The sequence below is a fragment of the Lepidochelys kempii genome, chromosome 3, assembly GCF_965140285.1.
Source record: "Lepidochelys kempii isolate rLepKem1 chromosome 3, rLepKem1.hap1, whole genome shotgun sequence".
Lineage (NCBI taxonomy): Eukaryota > Metazoa > Chordata > Testudines > Cheloniidae > Lepidochelys > Lepidochelys kempii.
Genome location: NC_136382.1, coordinates 48,616,904 through 48,642,574, shown reverse-complemented (window position 1 = coordinate 48,642,574; position 25,671 = coordinate 48,616,904). Strand labels below are relative to the sequence as shown.

Below are 25,671 nucleotides of genomic sequence, written 5' to 3'. Positions count from 1 at the left end.
ACAGGAGTCTCTCTGTGCATTTTGACTCTTGGGCTGTGTGTGTGTGTGTGTCTAATGATTGATAATTAGACTGTATGGTTCAAAGAATAATTCAAATTATTCTTTGAACCATACAGTCTAGTTATCAGTTAATGATAATAAATAAATTGTAAATTAATAATGTAAATACCATTTGGTATTTTGCAGCTCCATTCTTGCACTTTTATTGATACATTTCATAACCTGTGTCAACCTATATAAAAATGAATGTAAATTTAAGGTTTTTATATAGTCTGTGTTTGGGTAAAAAGTATGTAAATTTTAATGTTTGCCTTTTAAAGAAAAAGAGAACAAGAACGAATTTTTATATCTTCAAGGAATAACACTAGAGATGGGCCCAATCCTCAAAGCTTGGGTCCAGATCTCCACTTGTCCAGAGTTTGGAGTGGTAAGAGAAAAAGGGACAGATCCAGAGTTGGTGTAAAGTGTCATAGCTCCACGGCTTCACTGGACAATTTTCACCAGTCTATGATCTGTCCCTGAGTCTTGTTTGGGTCATTCTGCACATAAGAAACTAAAAATATATTAATTATTATTGAGGTTTTTTGTTTTGTTTAGTTTTTGGTTTTTTTGCATTCATGTGAAATAACATCCCTTTGAAATTTTAGGTGATGAAGTTGTAATAATTCAAGATAAATTGGAAGGCATTAAAGCAAGGTACAAAGATATTACTAAATTGAGTTCTGATGTATCCAAGACTTTAGAGCAAGCTCTGCAGCTTGCAAGTCAACTGCAGTCCACTCATGAGGAACTCTGCATATGGCTTGACAAAGTGGAGGTGGAATTGCTTTCATATGATGCTCAGATCCCCAAGGGAGAAGAATTAAGTGAAGTACAAGAAAGACAAAAAGTATGTTCTAAAAGCTGTAAACTGTATATATTGCTTTGTTATTTTTCATGTAAAGATTTGAACTAGTTAAGTGGGTTAGCTTCTCTTTGGCTGGAGGATGCCTTGCAAACAATCATAATTTGGCACCAGATCAGCTCTCTGACTAGGAATAAAACAGTAAAGAATCACAATCTCTTTCTAGCAGTCACTGATGAGATTTGGCTGAGGTTTATTATTAGGTCAACAGGAGAAGAGCTACATTTTGTTCTAGTTCAGTAAGCTACCGATCACTGGGAAAACTCTTAAATCGTCAAACAAAGTTATTTTTGTTCTTTAGTTGTGTCACAGACAAATACAAAACCTTAAAGTAGGAAAAGAGCCTGTATTTAAGAGACAGTATTAATTTCAGGCTAGTAACAACTATTTGGAAAGAAACTGTAGAGTGTTAGTAGAACACTAATAACACCATTACATGAAATAGGTTACTAAATTGCTAAATAAATACACTTATTTTGGAAACCAGATTAAAAAATAACAGAAAATCAAAATATGGTTGCATGTGGGAATAAAAAGGTCATTTTTCACTGCACTTGTAATGATTTTGATTGAATGGATTGAATTCAAATGTTCATTTAAAAATTCACTTGAATTTAGACAATATTTTGCGTTATTTCACATTTGATTTTACTTGCTGGTGAATTTGTTCCATAGAAAGATGGTTGCAGAGTGCAAAGAATATGTGTTTGCTTTCTTCTCTTTGTTTGCTTGATTAAAGACTGACAACTGTATTGAATTCCAGAGAATGACAGTCTACCATGCTGATTGGAGGAATATATTTCAGTTCTGTTCTGTAGAAACTTCCCTTCAGGAATCACCTGCTTTTCTGTCAAACAACTTAACAATAACAAAGGCTAATGTAACTGAGCTGAAAATAAGTGTGCCAATTTATCCCTTTTGTTCGCCTGGAAAATGTTCCAGTTCTTGCTTCTTAGAGTAGACAGAAGAATAAAAATATGTGCAAGCTGTGTGTGTTTGGCTCTCATGCTGGCATGTTTACTTTAAATGGCCTTTTTCAGGAGTTGAAAAAAGAAGCAAAGAACAACAAAGGCTTATTGGACACTCTCAATGAAGTCAGCAGTGCCTTGCTGGAATTGGTGCCATGGAGGGCAAGAGAGGGGTTAGACAAAATGGTGACTGACGACAATGAGCGGTACAGATTAGTGAGTGACACTCTAACTCAGAAGGTGGAGGAGATTGATGCTGCCATTCTAAGATCACAGCAGGTACTAAACAGCGTTTTTTGTTCTTTGGGCAATAAAAAGTTTGCCTCCAGGAATCTCTACCTGAACAAAGGTTGTTCGTTAACAATGTTGCCGTATATTTGCTGTGCTTGAGCAACTAAAGGTCTGTTTGAATAGAATGTGACTGCACTGTTCAGACACAAGTGCCAGAGCAAAACTAATCTGTACATTGTTGTAGCCATCTGCCTCATTGTTGATACAAACCTTAGAGATCAGTCTTGTAGCCAAAATCATTGGGAGTATGCACTTGTGGGGATTTCAGTGAAAGTTTTGTCTGAGTGAGAACTACAAGCTCAGTCAGGTCCTGTATCATTTACATTTTATGCTGTAATATATACAATATGGCCCAGATCCTCAGCTTGTTTAAATAGGTGCAGCTCCTCTGAAGTCCATTTATACCAGCTAAGGATCTGGCCTTGTGCTTTTGTATTTTCTGCAGCTAACATGTTGGACCAACTTACCTTAAATTGCACTGAAGGACTGAGTTAATGGTGTAATTTGCATGCAGCTGCAAGAAATAAGTTGTTGAATATATGTGTGTGTTTCTAAAGTTTGATTAGAAAATAATTGGGTGATCTTTTAGAATTGGCACTTACATTTCATAGATGTAAATCTGTGTGGTCTCACATCTAGCTACCTGATGATGAGAGAAAAGCAGAGCTGCAAATTCTCCAATTTCTGCCTGAAGTTAATTTTACAAACACAAAAATATGAATGGAATTTTTTTCCAGTGCCCATAGCACCAACAAACAGAATTGGCTTCAGCGAAGCTGAAAGTATATAGGGCATAGTTTCAAAACATTGTGGAAACTGACTGTAAGAGGGTTGGTGATAATGGAGGGCCCTAAGGTTATAAGTAATTTATAAATATTCTGACTGTCTTTTATGGCATTCACTCTGAATATGTATGTTATCTCAGCAGACACCTTTATAAAATTGAGGGCTGGATCCCCAGGGGCATGTGACCCATGTGTATATGTGGGTTTCTACCAACTTTCTCCCCCACATTTATCGTAGGGAGTAGTCAGGAACCAAACCAGCCCATAGTGCAATTTAGACGGCTTCAGGGCTGCTCTAATTTGCACTAGTGAATAATAGTTCCAAAGGGCTGCTCCACCAGACAGCATCATGAGGACACATTGCACTCCAATCGTGATCCCTCCTCTCCTGCCACACCCAGACCACCTCAGACTTTCTTATGTTGGGGAAGCCAGAATGGGCTGATGTTAGGTATGGTAACTCCAGGAGCTACATATGAGGAAGGATCCAACCTCCTGCTCAGGGGAGTAGCCACAGGCAACCACCTGAAGTGTTATTTGGGCAGAGATGTTGGGGAGGGATGATTGTAGTCGTAATTTAACAGTGCTGCAAATACTTAGAGGTTTTGCAGAGAGTCAAAGGCACCGAGAACATGTGGGCTAGAGCATAGGTGCTGACTCCCTGGGTGCTCTGGGGCTCAAGCACCCACAGGAAAAAAAATAGGGGGTGCTCAGTACCCACCAGTCACAGCTGTTCAGCGGGGTTGTCGATCATCTGTTTGGCGGCAGGAGACACTTGTGGGAGGGCAGAGAGCAGCGAGTGGCAGGCAATCAGGGGGTCTCGGGGGAGGGTGCAGAGCAGGGGTTGGAAGAGGCGGGGCGAGGGCAGGGCCTTGGGAGAAGGTGCGGAGTGGGGGCAGTGCCTTGGATAAGAGTGGGGATGGAGCTCCCACCGGAAAAAATAAAAATCAGCGTCTGTGGGCTAGCGGGTAAGGAGGCACTGGTGTGGGGTTGGGGGGACATTTTTGGTCAGTGACAAAAGAGCAAGGCATGAGAAGAGGGCACCTCAAAGATGTGAAAGAAGAGTCCTGACATGAATGTCAGATTGGAAATTAATCCTAACTGGTCCAAAATGATCCCAGGTGTAATGCAACAGAAGTCTATGGAAGTACCCCAGATATCACTTCAACTCCCAATATTGAAACTGAGTCAAGTTCTACCCTTGTTCCCTGGGAGTTCTGTGTAGAAATAGAATATGAAATTGCCCATTATGTTTGCACTCTATGGGTTCAAAAGGAAGGAAAGATTTATTCTACACTCTTCTACTCTAGTTCTGCCAAAGAGGATGCTTTTCAGAGTGTTAACAAAGGAATTCTTAATTATTCATCACATTAACAAGTTCTCCTTTTCTGATCAAACAAAATAGCAAATAATGTGCATCAGGGGTATTAATTTGATGGTATCAAACTGATGAATTCTGACTTGCCCAAGGGTAATTCAAAGCTCAGAATTTACTCTGTCGTCCATAATGGAAATAAAATGCCATCGTGAAATCCTGATACAAGCACTACCATTTTTTTTAGTGTTCATTCTTTAACATACTGTACATACAAATCTCACCTAGAAACTCAACCTGAAAGAACCATTTAATCAGCAAATGGAGCTGAAAAATTATACCAGATACAGGAGAAAGTCAGAGTTACGAACACCTTTGGAATGGAGGCTGTTCGTAACTCTGAAATGTTCATAGCTGACCAAAACGTTATGTTTCCAAGTAGCAGCCGTAAAAAGAAAAGGAGTACTTGTAGCACCTTGGAGACTAACAAATCTATTCGAGCATAAGCTTTCATGAGCTACAGCTCACTTCATTGGATGCATACAGTGGAAAATGTAGTGGGGAGATTTTATATACACAGAAAACATAAAATAATGGGTGTTACCATACAGACTGTAACAAGAGTAACTTAGGCTTGAATAAAGACTGGGAGTGGATGTGTCATTACACAAAGTAAAACTATTTCCCCTTGTTTATTTCTCCTCCTACTGTTCTTGTAAAGTGCTGGAAATGGCCCACCTTGATTATCACTCCAAAGGTCCACCACTCCCCTCCCCCCCCGCTCTCCTGCTGGTCATAGCTCACCTTTCCTGATCACTCTTGTTACAATCTGTATGGTAACACCCATTGTTTGCATCTGATGAAGTGAGCTGTAGCTCACGAAAGCTTATGCTCTAATAAATATTGTTAGTCACTAAGGTGCCACAAGTACTCCTTTTCTTAAAACGTTATGGTTGTTCTTTCAAAAGTTTACAGTTGAACACTGACTTAGTACAGCTTTGAAACTTTGCTATGCAGAAGAAAAATGCTGCTTTTAACTATCTGAATTTAAACAAGAACAGAGTTTCCTTACTTTCTCAAATCTTTTCTTTAACTTTCCCTTTATTTTTTTAGTAGTTAGCGTTTAACACAGTACTGTACTGTATTTGCTGCTGCTTCTTTTTTTTTTTTTTTTTTTGGTCTCTGCTGCTGCCTGATTGCGTACTTCCGGTTCCAAATGAGACAAGTGGTTGACCAGTCAGTTTGTAACTCTGGTGTGCGTAACTCTGAGGTTCTTCTATAGTTGTGTCACAGCATTCAGACACTCCATTGCCATGTTTGCATCATAACCTTCTTCAATTGGGTATTTATTCAATATTATGACATACCCATGGCAATGGTACATTTCGAGTAATTTGTAGTTCTCTATAAGTCCATTCACTGTCATCTGCCCTTCTTCTGACCCCCTACTACCATTGCACACTTTTAGAGGAAACAAAGCAGCCTCATTATGTTTGCTTAGCATATCCTGAGATGCCTTGCAAAGCATGTCAGACAGTGTGAGACACACACCTGTGATAACATTGAGACCCCTGCGGAGTAAGATGAGCTTTAATCAAGTGGGTGGACTTCAGAAGAACGGGGCCCAAAGAGCCACATGCAGCTCTAGAACCATGACTTGAATACCACTGGTGTAGTACACTAGTTTAGCAGTAATATCATAATGCAGACTGAGTGAGAGTATACTTTTTTATAAAGTAGTTGCAAAATTTAGGACAAATTTACCTTCTATCGCTATAAATGAGAGATTACATCTTGTGGAAAAATGTTTGTGCTCTCTTTCATATAACAAATGGATTAAAATAAGGATGAGAAAGACTGACTCATAAGGGAAAAATAAATCTCAGGCCTATGCATGACTCATAATTAAGCATTAAGACACAACAGACTTAGTGGTTAAAGTACACCTGAGGTACGTTGGAGGTGCAGTGCAATGGTGGGTCTGCAGCTACAAACTTGTAAACTGTCGGGTTTGTCAAACTAAGTTGGTGTGGTCAGTGCTGGAACAGGGAACCTACAAGGAAAGCTTACAATGCATGTGACAGATTATGACACAGTACCTTTTGATCGGTTTTCAAAAGAGCGCAGGGAAAGAATTTCAAATGCTCAGCACCCACAACTGGAGCTGGATTTTCAGAAGAATTCAGCTGTCATTTAGGGTCTGGCTGTCCTGGAGTGCAAAGGTGTAAGTTCCAGCTCAAGGAGAGAGACCTCCACTAGCTCTGACTAAGCTAGCACCCTAAAAACAGAACGGTTGCAGCTGCAGTGTGAGTGAGGGGAGGGGCTAGCATGTACCTATGGTCTCAGACAGGATCATTCTCAGGGTGGCTAGCCCATCCTGCCCTTGCACCACTGCCACTACACTGCTGTTTTTCGCACACCAGTTCAATCAGCGCTAGCATGGGTAAGCCCCCTCAAGCTGGGATTTACACCTTCCAGCGCTAGTGTTGACATACCCAGCATCACCTAAATATAAGCCAGATTTTCAAAACTGCTCAGGACCCACCAGCTTCTACTGTGACACTTGTGGACAGATTTTCAAAACAATTCAGCATCCAGCATGTTGCTTCTCCTGGGCTTCACCTCAAAAATACCCTAAAACTGTAGTGTCCAAATGCATGTTTGCCCAGAGGGTCGTGTAGACATGGGTTGATTCTGGACTATACTGTGTTTGATCTACTGTCCCCTTTCTACAGGCTTTAGGGTCCCTTGTACCTCTTTTCCTGGTCCATTGCTCCTTTCTGCACAATGTAACAAAACATTGCCTCCTACTCAGAAATGCTCTGAGATATTTTTTTAAAACATCAAAGTATTAACTAATTCTAATGGAAAGCCAATTCTTCAGGAAAAGAACAGGCTGTGCCCAAATTCAAAAAGAATATTTTATCACTTAATCCACCAGCAAGTCTTCAGGTGAAATCCTGTTTCCACTGAAGTCAATGGGAGTTTTGCAGTGGGGCCAGGATTTCAACCTGGTCATCTAATATTGCATTAATTCTTCTTGGACTCATTAAACTTCTTAATGTCATAGGATTATATTGATTTTTCTTCAGATAATTGCAATAAAAACATTTTTAAACAGATGGAAAAGACAAGTGAAAGTTAGGGTCATCACTAGCAAGGACAAGTAATGTTCAATGAAAAATTCTAAATGTACTACATTCTCTTTGATCTTCCAATGTTGTCTAATAGAGGTTTGTACGTTTGAGGAAAGTATGTTATGCTTCTCTTATTTTGCTGCTGCTTTGTCATGCTTATGAATTAAGCTGATTTTATTAAAGCCCTCAGTACTATTTTGAGCTCTATAGTTCACATATAAGTGAAATTATATATAGGTATGGACTGTTATCTTTTTAACAATTCAGCATTTGCATTTTTTAAAAATGTGGCTTAACTACCTAAAACAGTCAATTCAAGCTTCATAATATAAAACTGCTGAACTAATTCTTGTCTCCTTTATTTAGTTTGATCAAGCAGCTGATGCAGAATTAGCCTGGATTGCAGAAACAGAAAAAAAATTGATGTCTCTGGGTGATATTAGACTTGAGCAAGACCAGACTGCTGCTCAGCTACAAGTTCAAAAGGTAAAGAAATACATTTCCAACTGTCATGTTAATTATTGGCCAGTGCTTTCTTGGTCTAGAAAATGTACTAGCGTGATTTAATTTTCAGTCCATCATAATGCACTTCGAAAATAGTTTTCGCTTCATGTACTCAACCTTTATTGCTGACCAGTATTTATTGTGTCACAAGGCATTTACCATGGAGATTTTGAGGCACAAGGATGCTATAGATGAACTTGTTGAAACTGGGGATGCGATTATGAACACATGCGCTGAAGAGGAGAAACAGTCCATGAAGGTAAGGTACCATAACTTACAACTGGCATGATGGCTTTGAATCTCTGCATTTACAGAGCCACTCCCACAGGATCACCTTTCTTTTTCCACTATTATTGATCGGGCAAGTTAATCAGTTGTGAATAGGAAATCATTTGATCTGAGCAAACAATGATACATGAAGGGATACTCTTGAGACACAAATTCCCTTGAGACTTCTTTCCTTCGAAACGTTCGGCAAGTAAGCGCTGAGTATTTACTTCATTGTCTTCCATTGATTTTTAGGCCTGATTTTGCCACCTTTACCCACCTTTGAGTATTATGTAAGACAATGTGACTATCTGCGTGACTAAGTAGCGGTCAACATGAGTAAGTGCGGCAGAATTGGGCCCTTTATAATCCACAGCAATGTGGTAAAAGCCTGTTAGGAATCCTTTAACGGTGTTACTATTTATTAACGGCAGTCTGCATTACAGCTAAAATCCAGATCCCAGGGTTTGGCTTGTGTTGCTGGATTAGATAATCAGGAGATGCGCCAAGGACAAGTAAAGAGGAATCTTCCCTCAAAGGCTGTGGAGCCCTTCAGCCCACTGATTCAAAGCCCACTGAATGAGAATCTTTCCATTGATTTAGTGGGCTTTGGTTCAGGCCTCAAACAAAGGGTAGGAATAAATGGTCAGTTTTCACAATGGAGAGAGGTGAACAGCAAGGTCCCCAAAAGATGTATGCTGGGACTCGTGCTTTTCAACATGTTCATTAATGATCTGGAAAAGGGAGTGGACAGTGAAGTAGTGAAGTTTGCAGAGGAAATAAAAGTATTCACAATAGTTAAGACCAAAGCTAACTGCAAAGTGTTGCAAAGTGTCACAAAACTGTGTGACTGAGTGACAAAATGGCAGGTAAAATTCAACATTGATAAGTGCAAACTAATGCACATTGCAAAGAATAATTCCAACTATACATATATATGTGTAAGCTGTTATCACTCAATAAAGAGATCTTGGAGTCACCATGGATAATTATCTGAAAATTTCAACTCATTATGCAGCTGCAGTCAAAAGCCTAACAGAATGGTAGGAACTATTAGGAAAGTGACAGAAAATATAATGCCACTGTACACATCCATGGTGTGCCAACATCTTGAATTCTGTGTCCAGTTCTGTTCACCCCATCTCAAAAAGTATATAATAGAACTGGAAAAGGTTCAGAGAAGGGCAACAAAGATGATCAAAGGTATAGAGCAGCAGAGAGACTAAAAAGATTAGGGTTGTTCAGTTTAGAAAAGAGATGAATAAGAAAGGTATATGGTACAGATATATAAAATCATAAAAAGTGAACAGAGAAGTGTTACTTATCCTTTCCCACAATATAAAAACCAGGGGTCACCTGATGAAATTAATAGGCAGCAGATTTAATACCAGTAAGAGGAAGTACTTTTTCAAACAACACACAACCAGTGGAACTCATTGCCATGGGAAGTTGTGATAGCCAAAAGTATAACTGGGTTCAGAAAAAGAACTAGATAAGTTCATGGAGGATAGGTCCATCAATGGCCATTAGTCAAGATGGTCAAGAATGCAACCACATGTTCTGGGCAACCCTAAACCTCTGATTACCAGAAGCTGTGAGGGGAATACATGAGTGGATCACTCCAACTGCCCTGTTCTGTACACTCCCCTGAAGCTCTGGTACTGGCCACTGTTGGAGACAGGATACTGGCCTAGATGAACCATTGAACCTAGTACGTAAGTTCTTATGTTCTTATCTGTGGGGGCTACTTCAGCCAAGTGGCTAAAAGAGCCTGATAGGGATTTTTCCGCCTTCTCTTCTACAGTTCTGGGGATGGGAGGATCTGCATAAGGTAGATTCTCCAAGCCTAAAGATACTCAGCTCCTTTTTTGCTGGACAGTGGTGAGCAAGGGGGAGCATGAGTGCTCACACCTTGCATGGTCCCCCCCACTTCCAATGTATCTCATCCTTCTGCAGCAGAAAACCACCAGTTCAGTTGCACGGGGGATCTCTGCAGCTGGGAAAAAGAAGGCTGATTTGCCCCTAAAATAAATAAGGAATTCAGTTTGCTTAAGTAAATGGCTGTAGAAGTAAAAGAAGATGATTTCATAAGAGCTTTTGTTAAATATTTGTAATATACTTAGTGAAAATTACCATTTATCTGTGCATTAGACTGTGCATTGTCCTCTGGATAGCCTCTTTGTAACTTAATTTACACGCATGACATAATAAACTTAGGATAGCTTGTTTGTCCAAAAAAAGACACACTATTTCACAATCAACAGTTTATTTATATATTTATTTATTTTCCGGGCTAGCTCTTGTGTTCACTGTCTCCTATAATCTTTCACAAGAATGATAACGTGGACAGGTTTCCATAGGAGAAATGTATAGCTATTTGGTATCTTAATTTTTTTATTACCACTTACTTAAATGTGAGAGATTTATAATTTAAACTGTATATGTTTAACTGTCACATTATGAATGTGATAACATCACCACTAGTTAATATAAGATAAAATATAAAAGAAGAATGTCGCACGTTCTGCTGACTGTGTATAAGACCAGCCGTGCCAGCTGAGCCTGTTGCCTCATCAAGTCTTGTAAACAAAGGAGTTTTGTGCCTAATCAGTAACACTTTGATTTGAGAGGTCCAAGGAAAACTCAGGCTCTGCCAAGAGTCTTGGTGTTGATTCTGTAGATGACAATCTTCTCCCAGACTGAGCTGTACTTGTGCCGCAGTACTGTACTAGTAGCCAGTGTGCTGCTATATCTTTCAGATAAAACTTAAAACCAAGAACCTGACTACCTACAGTCACTTAAAGGTCATATGGCACTCTTCACCAGAGCAGGGGTTTAACCCAGGTTTTCTAGCCAAATTTAAACTTCAAATTACAATCCACATATCTAAAATTCCACTTGTAGTTTCAGTTGCACAAGCTATACTTCATATTGCCTTCTAAAGCTGCTGTGCAGTGTTGCTGGTTCAGAACAACTGCCATGTTTTATGCTAGAGGTGGCTGAATTTCAATGGAGAGTGAAAGATAACTATTTATTCAGGGCCTTTAGGAGCCTATGTAGAGGGAGGGAATAAGGAACCTCCTTCCTCTTTGCATTGCCTGCATAAGGGCTGGCTAGAATAACAGTCACAGCTATGACTCTAACCCCGTTCCTCCCACGTGCCAGCCAGTGGGCTGGGTGGACATTCAAAGGAGAGTATGCTACACTCCTGACAGGATAACATGGATTGCTTACCCCAATGCTCCCCAGTGTTCACTTCCCCTCGGGGTAGTTTGGTGCCAATGCAGGGCTGTGCCTAAGAGTCACGATCAAGCCCACAGTTTGTAAGTTGTTCTGGAGCCATCCGAATGAAGCCTAGAAAAATACAAGACATCACTAAAAATGTGTTTGTCTTGAAAACAGTGTTGTCAAAATCTGTGTAAATTGGATTAACTCTATTAACTTCAAGTACCATTGATTTACATTAGCATTACTAAGAGCAGAATTTGGGCTAGCTTTACTTAATGGTGGTATAATAAATATAATAAGATGCTTAGATACCTGGGTAACAGACATTCTGTAAATACCTAAGATTGAAAGAGAGATAAGTGCTGCTATTTCTTGCTAATGTTGTTTTAGAGAAAACTGGAAAGCCTCTTACAGAAATATGATATGGTCTGTCAAATGAACGCTGAGAGGAACCTCCAACTGGAACGTGCTCAATCCCTGGTTAACCAGTTCTGGGAGACTTATGAAGAGCTTTGGCCGTGGTTAACCGAAATAGAAATGGTCATTTCGCAGCTTCCTGCTCCAGCTCTTGAATATGAAACTTTAAAGCAACAGCAAGAAGAGCATCGGGTAAGCACACTGCTATTTTATAAAACAAAGCTTACACAAAGATCCAATACATTGCAGCCTGCCTCCTTAGTACTGTTGGATTCTCAGATTCAAATGCATTTGATGCAGTTGTACACTATTAAAAAAAAGTTATGTAAAATGATAATCCAAAATAAGTGCTCTTTATTTAAATCCTGTTACTGTTTGCCAAACTGCTTATATAAACAAGGTTTTCTAGTAGAGGAAGTGAACACTAGAAACACGAAAGAGACTTGTAATTATAGCAGCAGATTTGGAATGTACAAGAGTTAAAGAGCTAAGAAGTAAGTTTAAAAAGTTCACACAGATGTTGGTGTTAGAACAAAGTGAAAACATAAACAGATAAGAAACAGAATTGGGAAAGAATAGGCAAGAAACAAGAGAAGAGACGTCTTGACTATCATAAGAACTAGAGTACCTGCTCTGAACCAAACTACCAGACTGATCCAATACAAATAGAATCTCTCAGATGTTTTCTAAACTATGAGAATACTGTGGTCTAAAAAGGTTTAGTAAGCCTGTTCAGGGGGCTCACTTTGAAGATGTCTACTCAAAATGAGTAGATTTCTCATAAAATCACAGGATACTGGGAAGTCATTTTTATTTCAGAGTAGCAGCCGTGTTAGTCTGTATCTGTAAAAAGAAAAGGAGTACTTGTGGCACCTTAGAGACTAACAAATTAATTAGAGCATAAGCTTTTGTGAGCTACAGCTCACTTCATCGGATGCATACAGTGGAAAATATAGTGGGGAGATTTTATATGCACAGAGAACATGAAACAATGGGTGTTACCATACACACTGTAACAAGAGTGACCAGGAAAGGTGAGCTTTTATCAGCAGGAGAGCACCCCGGGGCGGGGACCTTTGGAGTGATAATCAAGGTGGGCCATTTCCAGCACTTTACAAGAACAGTAGGAGGAGAAATAAACAAGGGGAAATAGTTTTACTTTGTATAATGACACATCCACTCCCAGTCTTTATTCAAGCCTAAGTTAATTGTATCTTAGGGGCTGTTAGGGGCTTATTCCTTCACCCGCTTACTTCCCTGGTCCTTCTCGCATGAACAGAGAGCAACAATACCCGAAGTCCAAAGGTGCAAACAATTTGATGTTTATTGGGGTGAACTTCCAGCAAGCATGATTCCACTTTCCTTCCTTAGTGTCTCCCTTTCCAACTCTGACACCACAGAGCCTTACCTGTGTCCCTGTTCCCATTCCTCCCTTAGCAAAGCATGATTCCAATTCCCTACCCCCATTCTCTGTTCCCATTTCCCCCACTTACTTCCTGATTGACTGCAGATTATACAGTAAAACTTGAGTTCTGTTTAGCTATACCTTAACTTTTAACTAACCAATCCTAACATATTGTAACATGATTATTTAACCAATTATATCCCACCACCTTAATTAGTTTACACCCAGCAAAATTAATTATGCAGCAGATCGAAACAATCACAGAACCAGACAGAGATTGTACATACAAACAATGGTGAAATGGGGACTACAATGATAGAACAACACAGAAATGAGGATTTCACAACTACGTCTATAAAGACATAAGGGTTTCCCAGCTGTGTCTATTGATAAGTGAGTTCTTGCCAGACAGGATGCTATCAAACTAAGTTTCCTTTTACATTTTCTAGGCACTTCCCTTTCTCTGGAGGTGATAGGCATGATCAGGACAGGAATGTATTCCTAACAGCCCACTAGCACCTTATTTCAATGAGACTGGTTTGGAATGTAAAGATGAGACCATTCGCTTCCCAGCTTATGGCTGCCTCTGCTGCTTAGCCAAAGGCCTTAGCCTAAGAACAGGGCCTCAGACTGTCACAGTAAGAGAAGGCCCTTACACCGGCAGACAGTGGTTTTGATTCTTTCTTTTATACATCTATAACTAGCTAAGTGATAAGAATTACACCTAAATTCTTAGAGTATAGGCCTTTACAGACAGGCCTCAATATCTATATCCGAACAGTATCCAGTTTGCAAATTAATTCCAATTCAGCAGTCTCTCGTTGGAGTCTGTTTTTGAAGTTTTTTTGTTGAAGGATTGCCACTTTTAGGTCTGTAATCAAGTGACCAAAGAGACTGAAGTGTTCTCCAACTGGTTTTTGAATGTTACAATTCTTGACATCTGATTTGTGTCCATTTATCCTTTTACGTAGAGACTGTCCAGTTTGGCCAATGTACATGGCAGAGGGGCATTGCTGGCACATGATGGCATATATCACATTGGTAGATGTGCAGGTGAACGAGCATCTGATAGTGTGGCTGATGTGATTAGGCCCTATGATGGTGTCCCCTGAATAGATATGTGGTCCATACTACTGTTCTTGTAAACTGTTCTTGTAAACTGCTGGAAATGGCCCACCTTGATTATCACTCCAAAGGTCCCCGCCCTGAGGTGCTCTCCTGCTGGTAATAGCTCACCTTTCCTGATCACTCTTGTTACAGTCTGTATGGTAACACCCATTGTTTCATGTTCTCTGTGTATATAAAATCTCCCCACTATATTTTCCACCGTATGCATCCGATGAAGTGAGCTGTAGCTCACGAAAGCTTATGCTCAAATAAATTTGTTAGTCTCTGAGGTGCCACAAGTACTCCTTTTCATTTTTATTTGTTCCTTAATTTCAGATTAATAATGCCTATCAGTAGTTTAGGTGCTATGTATATATAAAATATTATGTAGATATGCAACATTTCTCTCTTTTTTTTGTTAATTCCTTTGGAGAGCTAATCTTATTTTTTTAAGGAGCCAAGAAGATAATGAGACAACTAGATTTTCCAGTGTTACAGACAGAGAGGGCCAAGCATACAGCACTTTGGTTCTCGTGGATAATTTACGTGATTTCTAATACATAAAATATTTTTAGACATTTGCTATGACACTGAATGCAGGACTCAAGTGTGGATAATAAAGTCACAAAATAAATGCTACGTATTAGTTTAGTGAGCTGAATATGATCTTGCCTACAGACAAGATTGTTTGCATTTGGTATAGAATATATCATGTTTTGTACATTAACTATTCAATGTTCATATTATATTCCTCAGTGCACTGATTTTACAGTGGATAAATGTACTTAGTTCCATAGATTTACCATTTTAGCGACTCACTGTTTTGTTTTCTCTGAGACTTTAATGCAAATGCACAGCTCAAATATATTGGTTGATATACAGTGGCTTCACCTAATTGCCTTCAAACTATGTGTATTGTCCACCAGAGACAAACATTTTCCATTAAGAGATTAAGACTGGGTATATTACATCATCTTTGCAAAACATGTTCCTTCGTTACAAGCCTAATCTTGCTCACTTTTCTCTCGCAATTAGGCTCATTGACTTCAATCATTCTGCTTGCATGAGGCCCGTCATTTGTATTTTTACTAGATCATTTGAAGATTTGTTTGTTTAGCAGAAGACTAATGTTATACAAGTTTTTAATGAATAATGGATCTAAACTGAAATACTGATTTTCTGGAATTGTTTCCAAAATAGTTTGCCATGAGAAAGACCTCCTAAATCATATCTTGCCCTATTTTATTTTTATTTTAAAGTTTTAAATGTTACTACAGTGAACTGTGCTCCATTTTATTTTTTATGTTATAGTTAAATAGCATTTGTTTTATTACATCTAGAGTCATTTACTGCATTTAGTTAATCCTATTTTAATAACACAGTAAATCAATCTGGGTGAAATTTACTCCTGAACAAAGAGCTGCCTCAGCACCTGTGCACCATTTAAAGAGAACTTAAGTGGATGCATGGATCTTGTGGTATTCTGATGCATAGGGGTAAACTTCCCCTATGAGTATGCAAAACCCAGATATCTGAAATTTTGTAAAACCCTTTTCTCATTACTATAGCATACCCACTTATTCACTGCTTTATATCTTTTCTCTACCACTGCAGCTTGTTGCAAAGGATAGGAGTGCAACATACAGTCACTACTGATCTGGAGAGACAAGGTGGGTGAGGTAATAAAGATTTGCCTCACCCACCTTGTCTCTTTAATATCTTGGGACCAACGCAGCTACAGTACTGATATGGAGTCAGTTTTATGGAACGATTAGGATTGAGACAATTGGTCTCTTTGCTGGTCAGTTACATAGAATCCAGTGATAGGCAAAACCAAAAGTGTTCCCTGTGGATAGTCATCCAGAAGTTCAGACTTTACTGAACTATCTGAACCTTTGAGGACCCCAATCATGCCGAGCAATCCTCCTTCCCCAGATCCCACATTACTTGCCTCTCCTACATAAGCTTTGGCTTTCATTGAGACATCATTATTTTGGGGAAGAGACCTGGTTGTCTCCTACCCCACCCTAGGTCTCATTCTTTTTCTAGGGAGAGCAGATGAGGTACAATTCAGGATTAAGATCTCCTCTGCTGAAAGGGAAGAGATGTATTTGCAGTCTGACCTAGCTACCCCTCTGTTGGGTCCTCACAATGCATTTTAAAATGTAAAAGAAAGCTGGGAATAGGAGCAGTGTTTTTGCTTGTTCCTGGCTTTCTGTCAGGGGACAGCCTGCAGCTGAGCCAGTCTCCTGGCAACCCAGTGAGTGAAGCTGGCCCTGATGGAAGCTGTCTGTTTGACCGCACTACCTGGTGGATGCAGGAATCTGCAGGCTGATACTTACGCTCAGGAGCAGTCTAGTGGCTGCTTGCATTCCTAGCCCGCAGCTGCACATGGTCCAGATCAGCTGGGTTCAGGAAGATCAGCTGGGTTCAGACTTGCCTATCTGATGCAGAGAAGGGCTGGTGGTGTGTTTCAGATCTACACCTGTATTGTGGAGAATTTGGACACTAAGCCATGGGATGCCCTGCTAAGAACTGAGCTGACCACAAGAATTTTGAATATCTTTAAACTGCTTGTAACCTTAACCAGTGACAAGTGGCAGATCACTTTTCTTTGCCAGATTTGATTTTGTCATCATGTACCTGCCTATACTGTCTCTAGTCTTGCTCCTGCCTCTGCCCCAGCCTGTACCTGCTCTAGCTCCAGCCACCAGCTCCTTCCTGATCTCTGACTGCTGGCTCAGACTGTCTGCTTCAGACTGTGACTCTGGCTAGCCATTCAGCTTAGGCTTTGGTTTCTGACTTCTGGTTCTGACCCTCTCCTCCACCTTCTGACGGTGACTCTGGTTAACCCTTCGGCTTGGCCTTTGGTCTCTGATGCCCAGCTATAACCCTGGACTTCAGTCCTGGACCTCCCCCATCTGGATTCAGCTCTGTCTGATAGGCCAGACCCTTGCTTCAACCACTTGGCTAGATCGCCCACGACTCAGTCGCTGACACTTTGAGTAGCCCAAAAGATTGAACAAGGGTGGATAAGCAGCAGTACTGCCTTCAGATGGATTCCACAGAGGCAACCATGCTCCTGCTGGACACGGTGGGATTCCTGCAGACCCTACAGGCCCAGGTTATGGTTTTGTAGGTACACACTTGAGACCTACAGGCTCAAATCGTCCCACCCATAGCTGTTGCCCCAGCTTCTAGAAACTGGAGATTCCAACGCTGGATAAAATTGATGGAGACTGTAACAAGTTCTGTAGTTTCATGAACCAGTGCCGGCTCCTGTTCATGCTATAGCCCCAGTCATTCTCCACTGACCAGACCTGAATAGGACTTATTATTAGTCTGCTAACTAGGGAGGTCCAGTGTCTTCCGTCCTGGAGACTTCTAGCCCCATGCTGGGGTAGTTTGGGGTAGTTTGTTCGAGCTGTGACATTTGTGGTTGATGATCTGGATTGCATGGAGTCCACCAAGAATGCACTTAGAGGGCTGCATCAGGGACACAGGTCAGTTGCCAAGTTTTCCAGAGAGTTCCATTGCCTGGCAGTAGACACTTAATGGGATGAGGTGATGCAGCACTACTGTTTCTGATATTCCATAAGCAAGGAAATCAAGGATAAGCTGGCACTGGTGGAGCAGCCACCTGTCTTGGATGTCTTGGTCAAGTTGTGTACCAGTATTGATGATTGCCTGACTGAACACCTCTTGGAGAGAGAGTTGAGTTCCTGATCCCCTTCCATGTGCTCATCACAGGGGCCCAGGAAGATCAGCTGGGTTCAGACTTGCCTATCTGATGCAGAGAAGGGCTGGTGGTGTGTTTCAGATCTACACCTGTATTGTGGAGAATTTGGACACTAAGCCATGGGATGCCCTGCTAAGAACTGAGCTGACCACAAGAATTTTGAATATCTTTAAACTGCTTGTAACCTTAACCAGCGACAAGTGGCAGATCACTTTTCTTTGCCAGATTTGATTTTGTCATCATGTACCACCCTGGATCACGGAATGGGAAGTCAGATACCCAGTCCCACAAGCACATATTTGCCAGGTCAGGCACTGCTCCCTTGGCTACCATTGTACAGCTGTCAAATTTTACTCATGGGACAGCAAACAGGATTGGATGTTCCTCATCCCATCCGTGTTTCCCCCTGACCCAAGCTACTAAGGTCTGTCAGATCCCCTAGATGCTTCTAACATTCTGCCCAGCTCATGGTTTCATTTAAAGGATGGTCTGCTTTATCACGGAAAGTGACGTTATATCCCAGAGGTCCAGCCCAGACTTGAGGTGTTAATGATGTGTCACAATATGCCAATTGCCTGCCATTTTGTCTGCTTCAAAACCCAAGACCTAAGTGTTATGGAATTTCTGGTGGCCAACATTGACTGCTGGTGTTAAGAGGTACGTTAATTCATGTGATCTGTGCTGTCGAAGCAAGTGCCTATGTACGGAACCACTCGTCCTCCTTCATGCTTTGCCCATCTCAATCCTTGTCCTCGGTATCCTTGGACTTTATCATAGGCTTGCACCATCATCCTTGTCACCATTGATGTCCTCACTAAGATCGTGCACTTTATTTCCATTCACACTCAACCACCCAGGAAAGGGCCCACCTTTTTCTTTTTCTAGCTCATGTTGTTCTGCCTCCATGAGCTGCCAACGATAGTCTGAGATCAGTGTTTGCAATTCACTTCCCATTTTTTGGTTCAAACTCTTGAGAATGGAATTGCTTACCTCCTCACCTTATCTCCCATAGACCAACGGGCAGACAGAATAAGCGAACCAGGTCCTCAAACAATACCTCCATTGCTTTCTGAATTATCGTCAAGATGACTGGGTCATCCTTCTGCCATATGCAGAGTTTGCATACAACAATTCCACTCATACATCCACCCGAGATAGCCCATTCTACACAAACTACGGTTTCCATGCTTGACTTCATTCAGCTGCACCTCCAGACTCCCAGGTCCCTACCACAGCAGATCTAGTTGCCCACCTTCACTGGGAGGACCAAGAGCTTATTGAATCCTTGAAGGTTCAAAGGAGGCATACAAATATCATACTAACCAAAAATGCCAAGTCACACTGACCCTAGCAGTAGGAGATACAGTCTGGTTGTCCTCCAAACATCTAAAATCCACCCGTTCCCAAACAAATAGGACCTTCCGTACCTAGGCCCATTTAAGGTCATGGAACAAATTAACCCAATAGTGTTTTGGGAATGCTGGAACATTTGAAGGTCCACCCAGTTTTCCGTATGTTTCTTCTGACACCGTACATGGAGAATCTCTTTCATGGCCACTCTACTCCACCACCACCTCCCATCAGTATCCAGGGACAAGAGGAATATGAGGTCCGGAAAATTCTAGTCTCCAAATGAGTTTGAGGCAAACTCTATTATCTGGTGGACTGGGAGGGCTATGGACTGGAAGAGCAATTGTGGGAGCTGGCAGAAAATGTCCATGATCTAGAACTCTTATATGTCTTCCATCGGAAGTACGCCCTGAAACTAGGTCCTACGGTCCCTAGGAGGCACACTTGAAGTGGGGGGACTGTCAGGAACTGCAGCAGAGCCAATCTCCTGGCAACCCAGTGAGTGCAGCTGGCCCTGTTACAATCTGTCTGATTGACTGTGCCACCTGATTAGCTGCAGGAATCTGCAGGCTGAGACTTAAACTCAGTAGCAACTGCAGTCCAGTGGCTGCTCAACACATTCCTAGCCTGCAGCTGTGCTTGGTCCCATCTCTGGTTCCACTGTCTCTAATCTTGCTCCTGCTCCAGCCTGTGCCTGCTCCAGACCCCAGCTCCTTCCTCACCTTATATGCCTGGCTCAGACCATCAGATCACCCTTCTGACTACAACTCTAGCTAACCTTCAACTAAGGCTTCTGGTTCTGACCCGCCGCTACTCCTTCTGACTCTGACTCCAATTAACCCTTCAGTTTAGGCTTTGGTCTCTGACTCCAGTTATGATCCTCGGGTTCACTCCTGGATCTGCCCCATCTGGATTCAGTTCTAACTGGTAGGCCAGACTCTTGCTCCAGCTACTAGGCAAGACTGCCCATGACTCAGTCGCCTACACTTTCACAGCTCTGCACAGTGTACTCTGGAATGTAACTCCAAGGATCTTTTCAGTTTCAAAGTAGCTGATCAGTGGGACCTTATCAGGAATTACTAGGGTTCACTGCAACAGGAAGGGGTGAGTCTTCCCTGCCAGAGGATGGGACCTGATTGGACAGGGAGAGAGTGAGCCTTCAGGTAGGATAAGAAGTCATATAGGTGGGGAGAGTGGGATACTCACACAAACCCTTTCACCCACTATCCAGAAGATCTGTTGTAAAAAGTAGTAGAGAGAGTGGGAAGGCATAGGGGCTAGGTTGGGACTTAGTCCCAAAGAGTTTAACTGATTTTCCCTAAACGACTGGATTTTATTTTCAGGGATGGGTCAGTTGGGGCCAAATTGATGTGCTTGTCTCTGTCAAAAACCTAGCATGTATTTATAAATCCTGGGGTTGGGCAGACTGTGGTCTTGTGACTGAAACAGAGGACTGGGAAACAGGATATGTAGGTTTTATTCCCAGCTCTACCACTCACTCATTTTACCCTCTCTGTGCTTCAGTTTTTCCCTCTGTAAATCCAGGATGATAACACTTTCCATATCTACATCACAGAGTGCTTTGATGCTAATATAATGTTAGTGCGGTACTCAGAGGTTGTTCGATGGAAGGCACTATGTAAGTGATAAGGATTAGTACTAACCTCAAGGTGCATTATGTCAAGAACAGATATCCAGTGTTTTTATGCACATATCTGTAATATTACTGCCATTGCAAGAATTACAGACTCTAACATGAAATGGAGTGTCCATGGCCAGTATCATATGCACAGTTAGCATCTTGGATATAATAATATGTTCTACATTATTTACTTCATCAAGCTTTCTAGTATATCTTTAAATGTAACATTTTGTGCCTGGATAGCTATTCAGTGTTGGAAAGAGAGCCATTACAGACAGGCCAATGACTGACTATATTCAATGTGATTTGTGCTGTACTTTAGGATGAAAAGTATTTGTTTAGAATTCCTTGCCAGCTGGATGTGTTAGAAGTGCAGACAGCTGTAATGTGGAGGTGTAAGCGTAAGAAACTGATAAGTTATTTGGTTTGTTATAGCAACTGCGTGAGCTGATTGCTGAACACAAGCCTCATATAGATAAGATGAACAAAACTGGCCCTCAGTTGTTGGAGTTGAGCCCAGGAGAAGGTTTTTGTATCCAAGAGAAATACGTGGCGGCTGACACCCTTTACAGTCAAATTAAAGAAGATGTCAAAAAGCGAGCACTGGCACTGGATGAAGCCATTTCTCAGTCTACTCAGGTATCAATTTAAACTCCAAGTAACTGGGTTCATTCAAATATATATATATTGTTATTAGGCTATCAATTAACCATAAATGGCAGGTTTATCTGCCGTACCCACCCACATGGCCTGTGAATGCTCAGATCACTGCTCATGGCATTGCTTTTCTGTTAGTCAGGGGATTATAACTTTTTATATTGATCAATGTACTTACGCTGTCCTTGCAGCATTTTATTGCCACATGGCAAATCATTTAGTCATTATTTAAGGAACATCTGAATGCTAAATATGGGATGTTACCTTCACCTTTGTTCTGGGCAAACATTTTCTCTTCCATGCATATTAGTAATCCATGCTGCCCCCAATATAGGGACACCAGAGTCAATCAGCTAAGTCACACATACACAGTTGGAACTCACAACATTCAGCTACCAATGCAGACCTCTACCACTGAAGGTGAAGGAGAATCTCCATTAAATGTTAGTAGTAGAAGGGTTTACATCTTCTTTGTAGACCAGCCATTAGAGAATGAGATAATCACAAGCACTTGAACATATGTACAAACTGCTACCCAGTGTTTTATAATTGGAGTTTTTGTGCAGTCATCACAATGGAACCCCCAGATTTCACATGCCATTACAAACTTAAAAAACTCTGATTGGGTTCCTAGGAAAATGAACTAAGGTTCAGTGAACCTGAGTTGGTGTATTATTATGCATCAAATCCTTGAGACATTTGAGATTTTGCATGGTTTCACTTTTGAACTCGCTGAAATTCTGTGTTTTTTAGTTTCACTTTGACATTTTTTTTAGTTCACTCAAATTCAAAACAAAACTCGCTGTGTGTGTGTGTGAGAGAGAGAGACAGAAAACATACAGCCCAAAGCCAGAATAAAACCACTACATTTTATACAGCTGTACTGACCGACCCTACAGCTTCTCCCTCCTTCCCTTGCACTGGGGAACAAATAATAGTACTGATAGTCTCTCCAGATCTAGAATACTTTCCCAAATGCTTCTCTAAGTAACAAACTTTAAAATGCTCCTCAGGATATGTCTTTATATACTTTTTTTCCCTTGGGTCGTCTCACTATGTTCCCAGACTGCTGACGGTGTGTGTAAAAGCCTGTGAGCAGCCCATATCACCAGGTGATATCTTGATGTACTCTTTCCAGTTATTATGTTGGCCTGTCATACTTTTAAGCATTCTAAAGCAATCAAATTACACATGCTGCTGAAATACAACCAATTATTTTAGATGGAAACATTGTTCTGTACTTTAAGGGTTCAGTCCTGCTGCCATTACAGTCCATTGGAGCTTACCTCTATACCTTTAAAAATCAGGCTACTCACTTTCTATTCCAGCCCCAATGTTGAGTGCCAAATATATAAACACAAAAGAAGACCATCATAGATGCATGCTCCTTTGTAACATCCAGACTATCAGTATGTTGAAAAGCTGCTTACATATTTTAAAAATGTGTTGAGATTAAACTTATATATGTTTATAAAAATGTATGTACACATGAGAAAAAGAAGACAATAGAATTTGTTTTGATATAATCCCTTTTTATTAAGATATACCAGAGTCTATTGTCATAAATATATAATATGGTGGAGTTGTAAGCATTTGCTTCCACAGTCTTGGAAGTATCAGTATCTAACTCATCAATGTGTAAAGTGCATTAGGCTATCTTATGCATGAAAGGCACTGTGTAAGCCCAGAAGATGTATTGTTTTATAGACATACTGTATTCCCTATAAAAGTTAAGGGCAAATGTCTCATTCACTTCAGTAGGAGCAAAATGAGGCCTAATGAGTTCATCGGAATTTTAATTTTTTTGTATAATTAGAGCAGAGTAGAGCAAATTAGAGAAGAGTTAAACTAATTTAACTTCAGTTTTTATCACTTATATGGGATTTGGTTTCCTAGTGTCACAATAAATGTAATAGACATCTGAATATAGTAACAGCTGCATCTCACCCTTAATATATACTTCACAAGCATGTAGGATATTCACACACATTCTAACAAATACACCACCGTTTATTAACATCATTCACACATTCTGTTGAGAAGTCAGATGTATAGTGAATCTGCCACAAGAAAGGGGAAATTGTACTTTCATTGGATCCATGTTCTTTTCAGTGTAAAGGAATTGCTCTTTGTTGCACTTCAGATGACCCTGCTCTCTCAGGTTCTTCCACAGTTCTTTCAGGTGTGTTAGATGCTGCTTATAAGAGATATCTGGACTTACTACCACCACTCAGTTAGTTCATAGCAATTACCTGACACATCAAACCCTTGTCAGTGTTTCCATGCACAACATTGTTCCCAATGTGAAGCATTATAATAATACATATCCTTAAAATAACACAAAGCTTTGTATTGAATACAATCACTTCATATACATGTTAAAAGATGGAAGTGGAAAACCCATGGTTCTCTAAAATTTGGAACAAAGTAATCTATTAATTAAACAGGACTATAGTCAGGTAAATGTTGTTGGCAGGTGTAACAATGCCTCTCTATGGGTGAGCTGCAGGGACTGTACCCAGGACCTGTGGATCCAAAAGAATGAATCTCTGTTGCTTGACCTAAGGACCTGGTCCATTTGTTTAGAGGCAATAGCTGTCTCTTACAGAGCTCTCTGTGTAGTCTAGTCATTAGAAAGGGACAAAGAGCTGCATGGTATTAGAGCACACCATGCAACTAGGGGTGTTTAATATGTTAGTTTATCAGTTCCTTTCTTTTCAAGGAAATGGTCAGATGTAGATCTTTTGATTGTTTTGTCTTTCCTCCAATTTCCTTTCCTCCTCACCCATCCCTCTTTTATTCCCCCAGTTTCATGACAAGATAGATCCAACCCTTGAGAGTCTGGAACGCATAGTTGAACGTCTGAGGCAGCCACCTTCAATCTCAGCTGAGGTTGAGAAGATTAAAGAGCAGATCAGCGAAAATAAGAATGTGTCAGTAGATCTGGAAAAACTTCAGCCCGTGTATGAGACACTCAAACAGCGTGGGGAGGAAATGATAGCTCGCTCAGAGGGAGCTGATAAGGATATATCTGCTAAAGGTAATAATTTATCTGAGAGAGAAAATTTCTTTCTAGTTGAAATAAACAAAGCTGTGGTAAATAAAATCTTCATTTTTTTGGTTATCAGCTAGCTTATTTTTGAATGTTCTCCTGTAGTAGGGCCTTAAGATTTAAAAAAGCAATCTACCTGCTTTATGAACGGATGTCATAAATCAGACCTGTGTTTGTTTGTTTTTTTGAAGTGCTATGTTAAATTATTCTGTTTATCATTGTTGTGAGTATTTTACAATCTGAATTAAAAAGCTAGTTGGTTTCCTCCATAAGGAGTATACATTTGACATATGTATGCATGATGTATCACTATAAAAGTAAACATAAATGTTGGTTGCCCATGTAATAGAGTCCATTTGCCTATTTAGCTGTTCAGGATAAAATTAAACAAATGGTCTTCATCTGGGAAGACATCCAGGCCTTGACTGAGGAAAGGGAGGCCAAATTGCTGGATGTGATGGAGCTAGCTGAAAAGTTCTGGTGTGATCACATGGCTCTTGTAGTCACTATTAAAGATACTCAGGATTTCATCCGAGAACTGGAGGGACCCGGAGTTGACCCCTCTGTAGTCAAACAACAGCAAGAGGCTGCAGAGGTCAGTAGAAAGTTGTTTTTTTTTAACGTTTAAAGAATTTTTTTTCCAATACAGAGAGGAAATGTGATATTTTTACAAAATTACCATGAAATACAAGAGAATTCCTTCAGAAACCAACAGGGATAATTACATAGAAATTAACTATAACAGTATTTCAAGACTGCATGGCAAACAATTAGTATATCAGCACTTTTGCTTTTTGTGCATAGATGTTTCAACATGTGAGTGCCTATAGACTTATCTGTGTCTCTCTGTATGTATGTTAAATATATAATACATATTTTAGATTCTCTGAATATTATGTAGCA

General features: G+C 40.5%; 1 protein-coding gene across 19 annotated transcripts in view; it reads left to right on the top strand.

The window, feature by feature from the left end:
• The window catches only part of DST (dystonin), a 471,547-nt gene that overhangs the window by 394,796 nt on the left and 51,080 nt on the right, over window positions 1-25,671 (top strand). For all 19 annotated transcript variants that reach the window (XM_073336274.2, XM_078852094.1, XM_078852090.1 and 16 more), the window contains 8 exons: window positions 648-889; window positions 1,945-2,151; window positions 7,767-7,886; window positions 8,056-8,163; window positions 11,790-12,008; window positions 21,495-21,698; window positions 24,525-24,756; window positions 25,137-25,363. In XM_073336274.2, coding sequence (XP_073192375.2) covers window positions 648-889; window positions 1,945-2,151; window positions 7,767-7,886; window positions 8,056-8,163; window positions 11,790-12,008; window positions 21,495-21,698; window positions 24,525-24,756; window positions 25,137-25,363 — 1,559 coding nt within the window. The remainder of the gene's footprint in view (window positions 1-647; window positions 890-1,944; window positions 2,152-7,766; window positions 7,887-8,055; window positions 8,164-11,789; window positions 12,009-21,494; window positions 21,699-24,524; window positions 24,757-25,136; window positions 25,364-25,671) is intronic.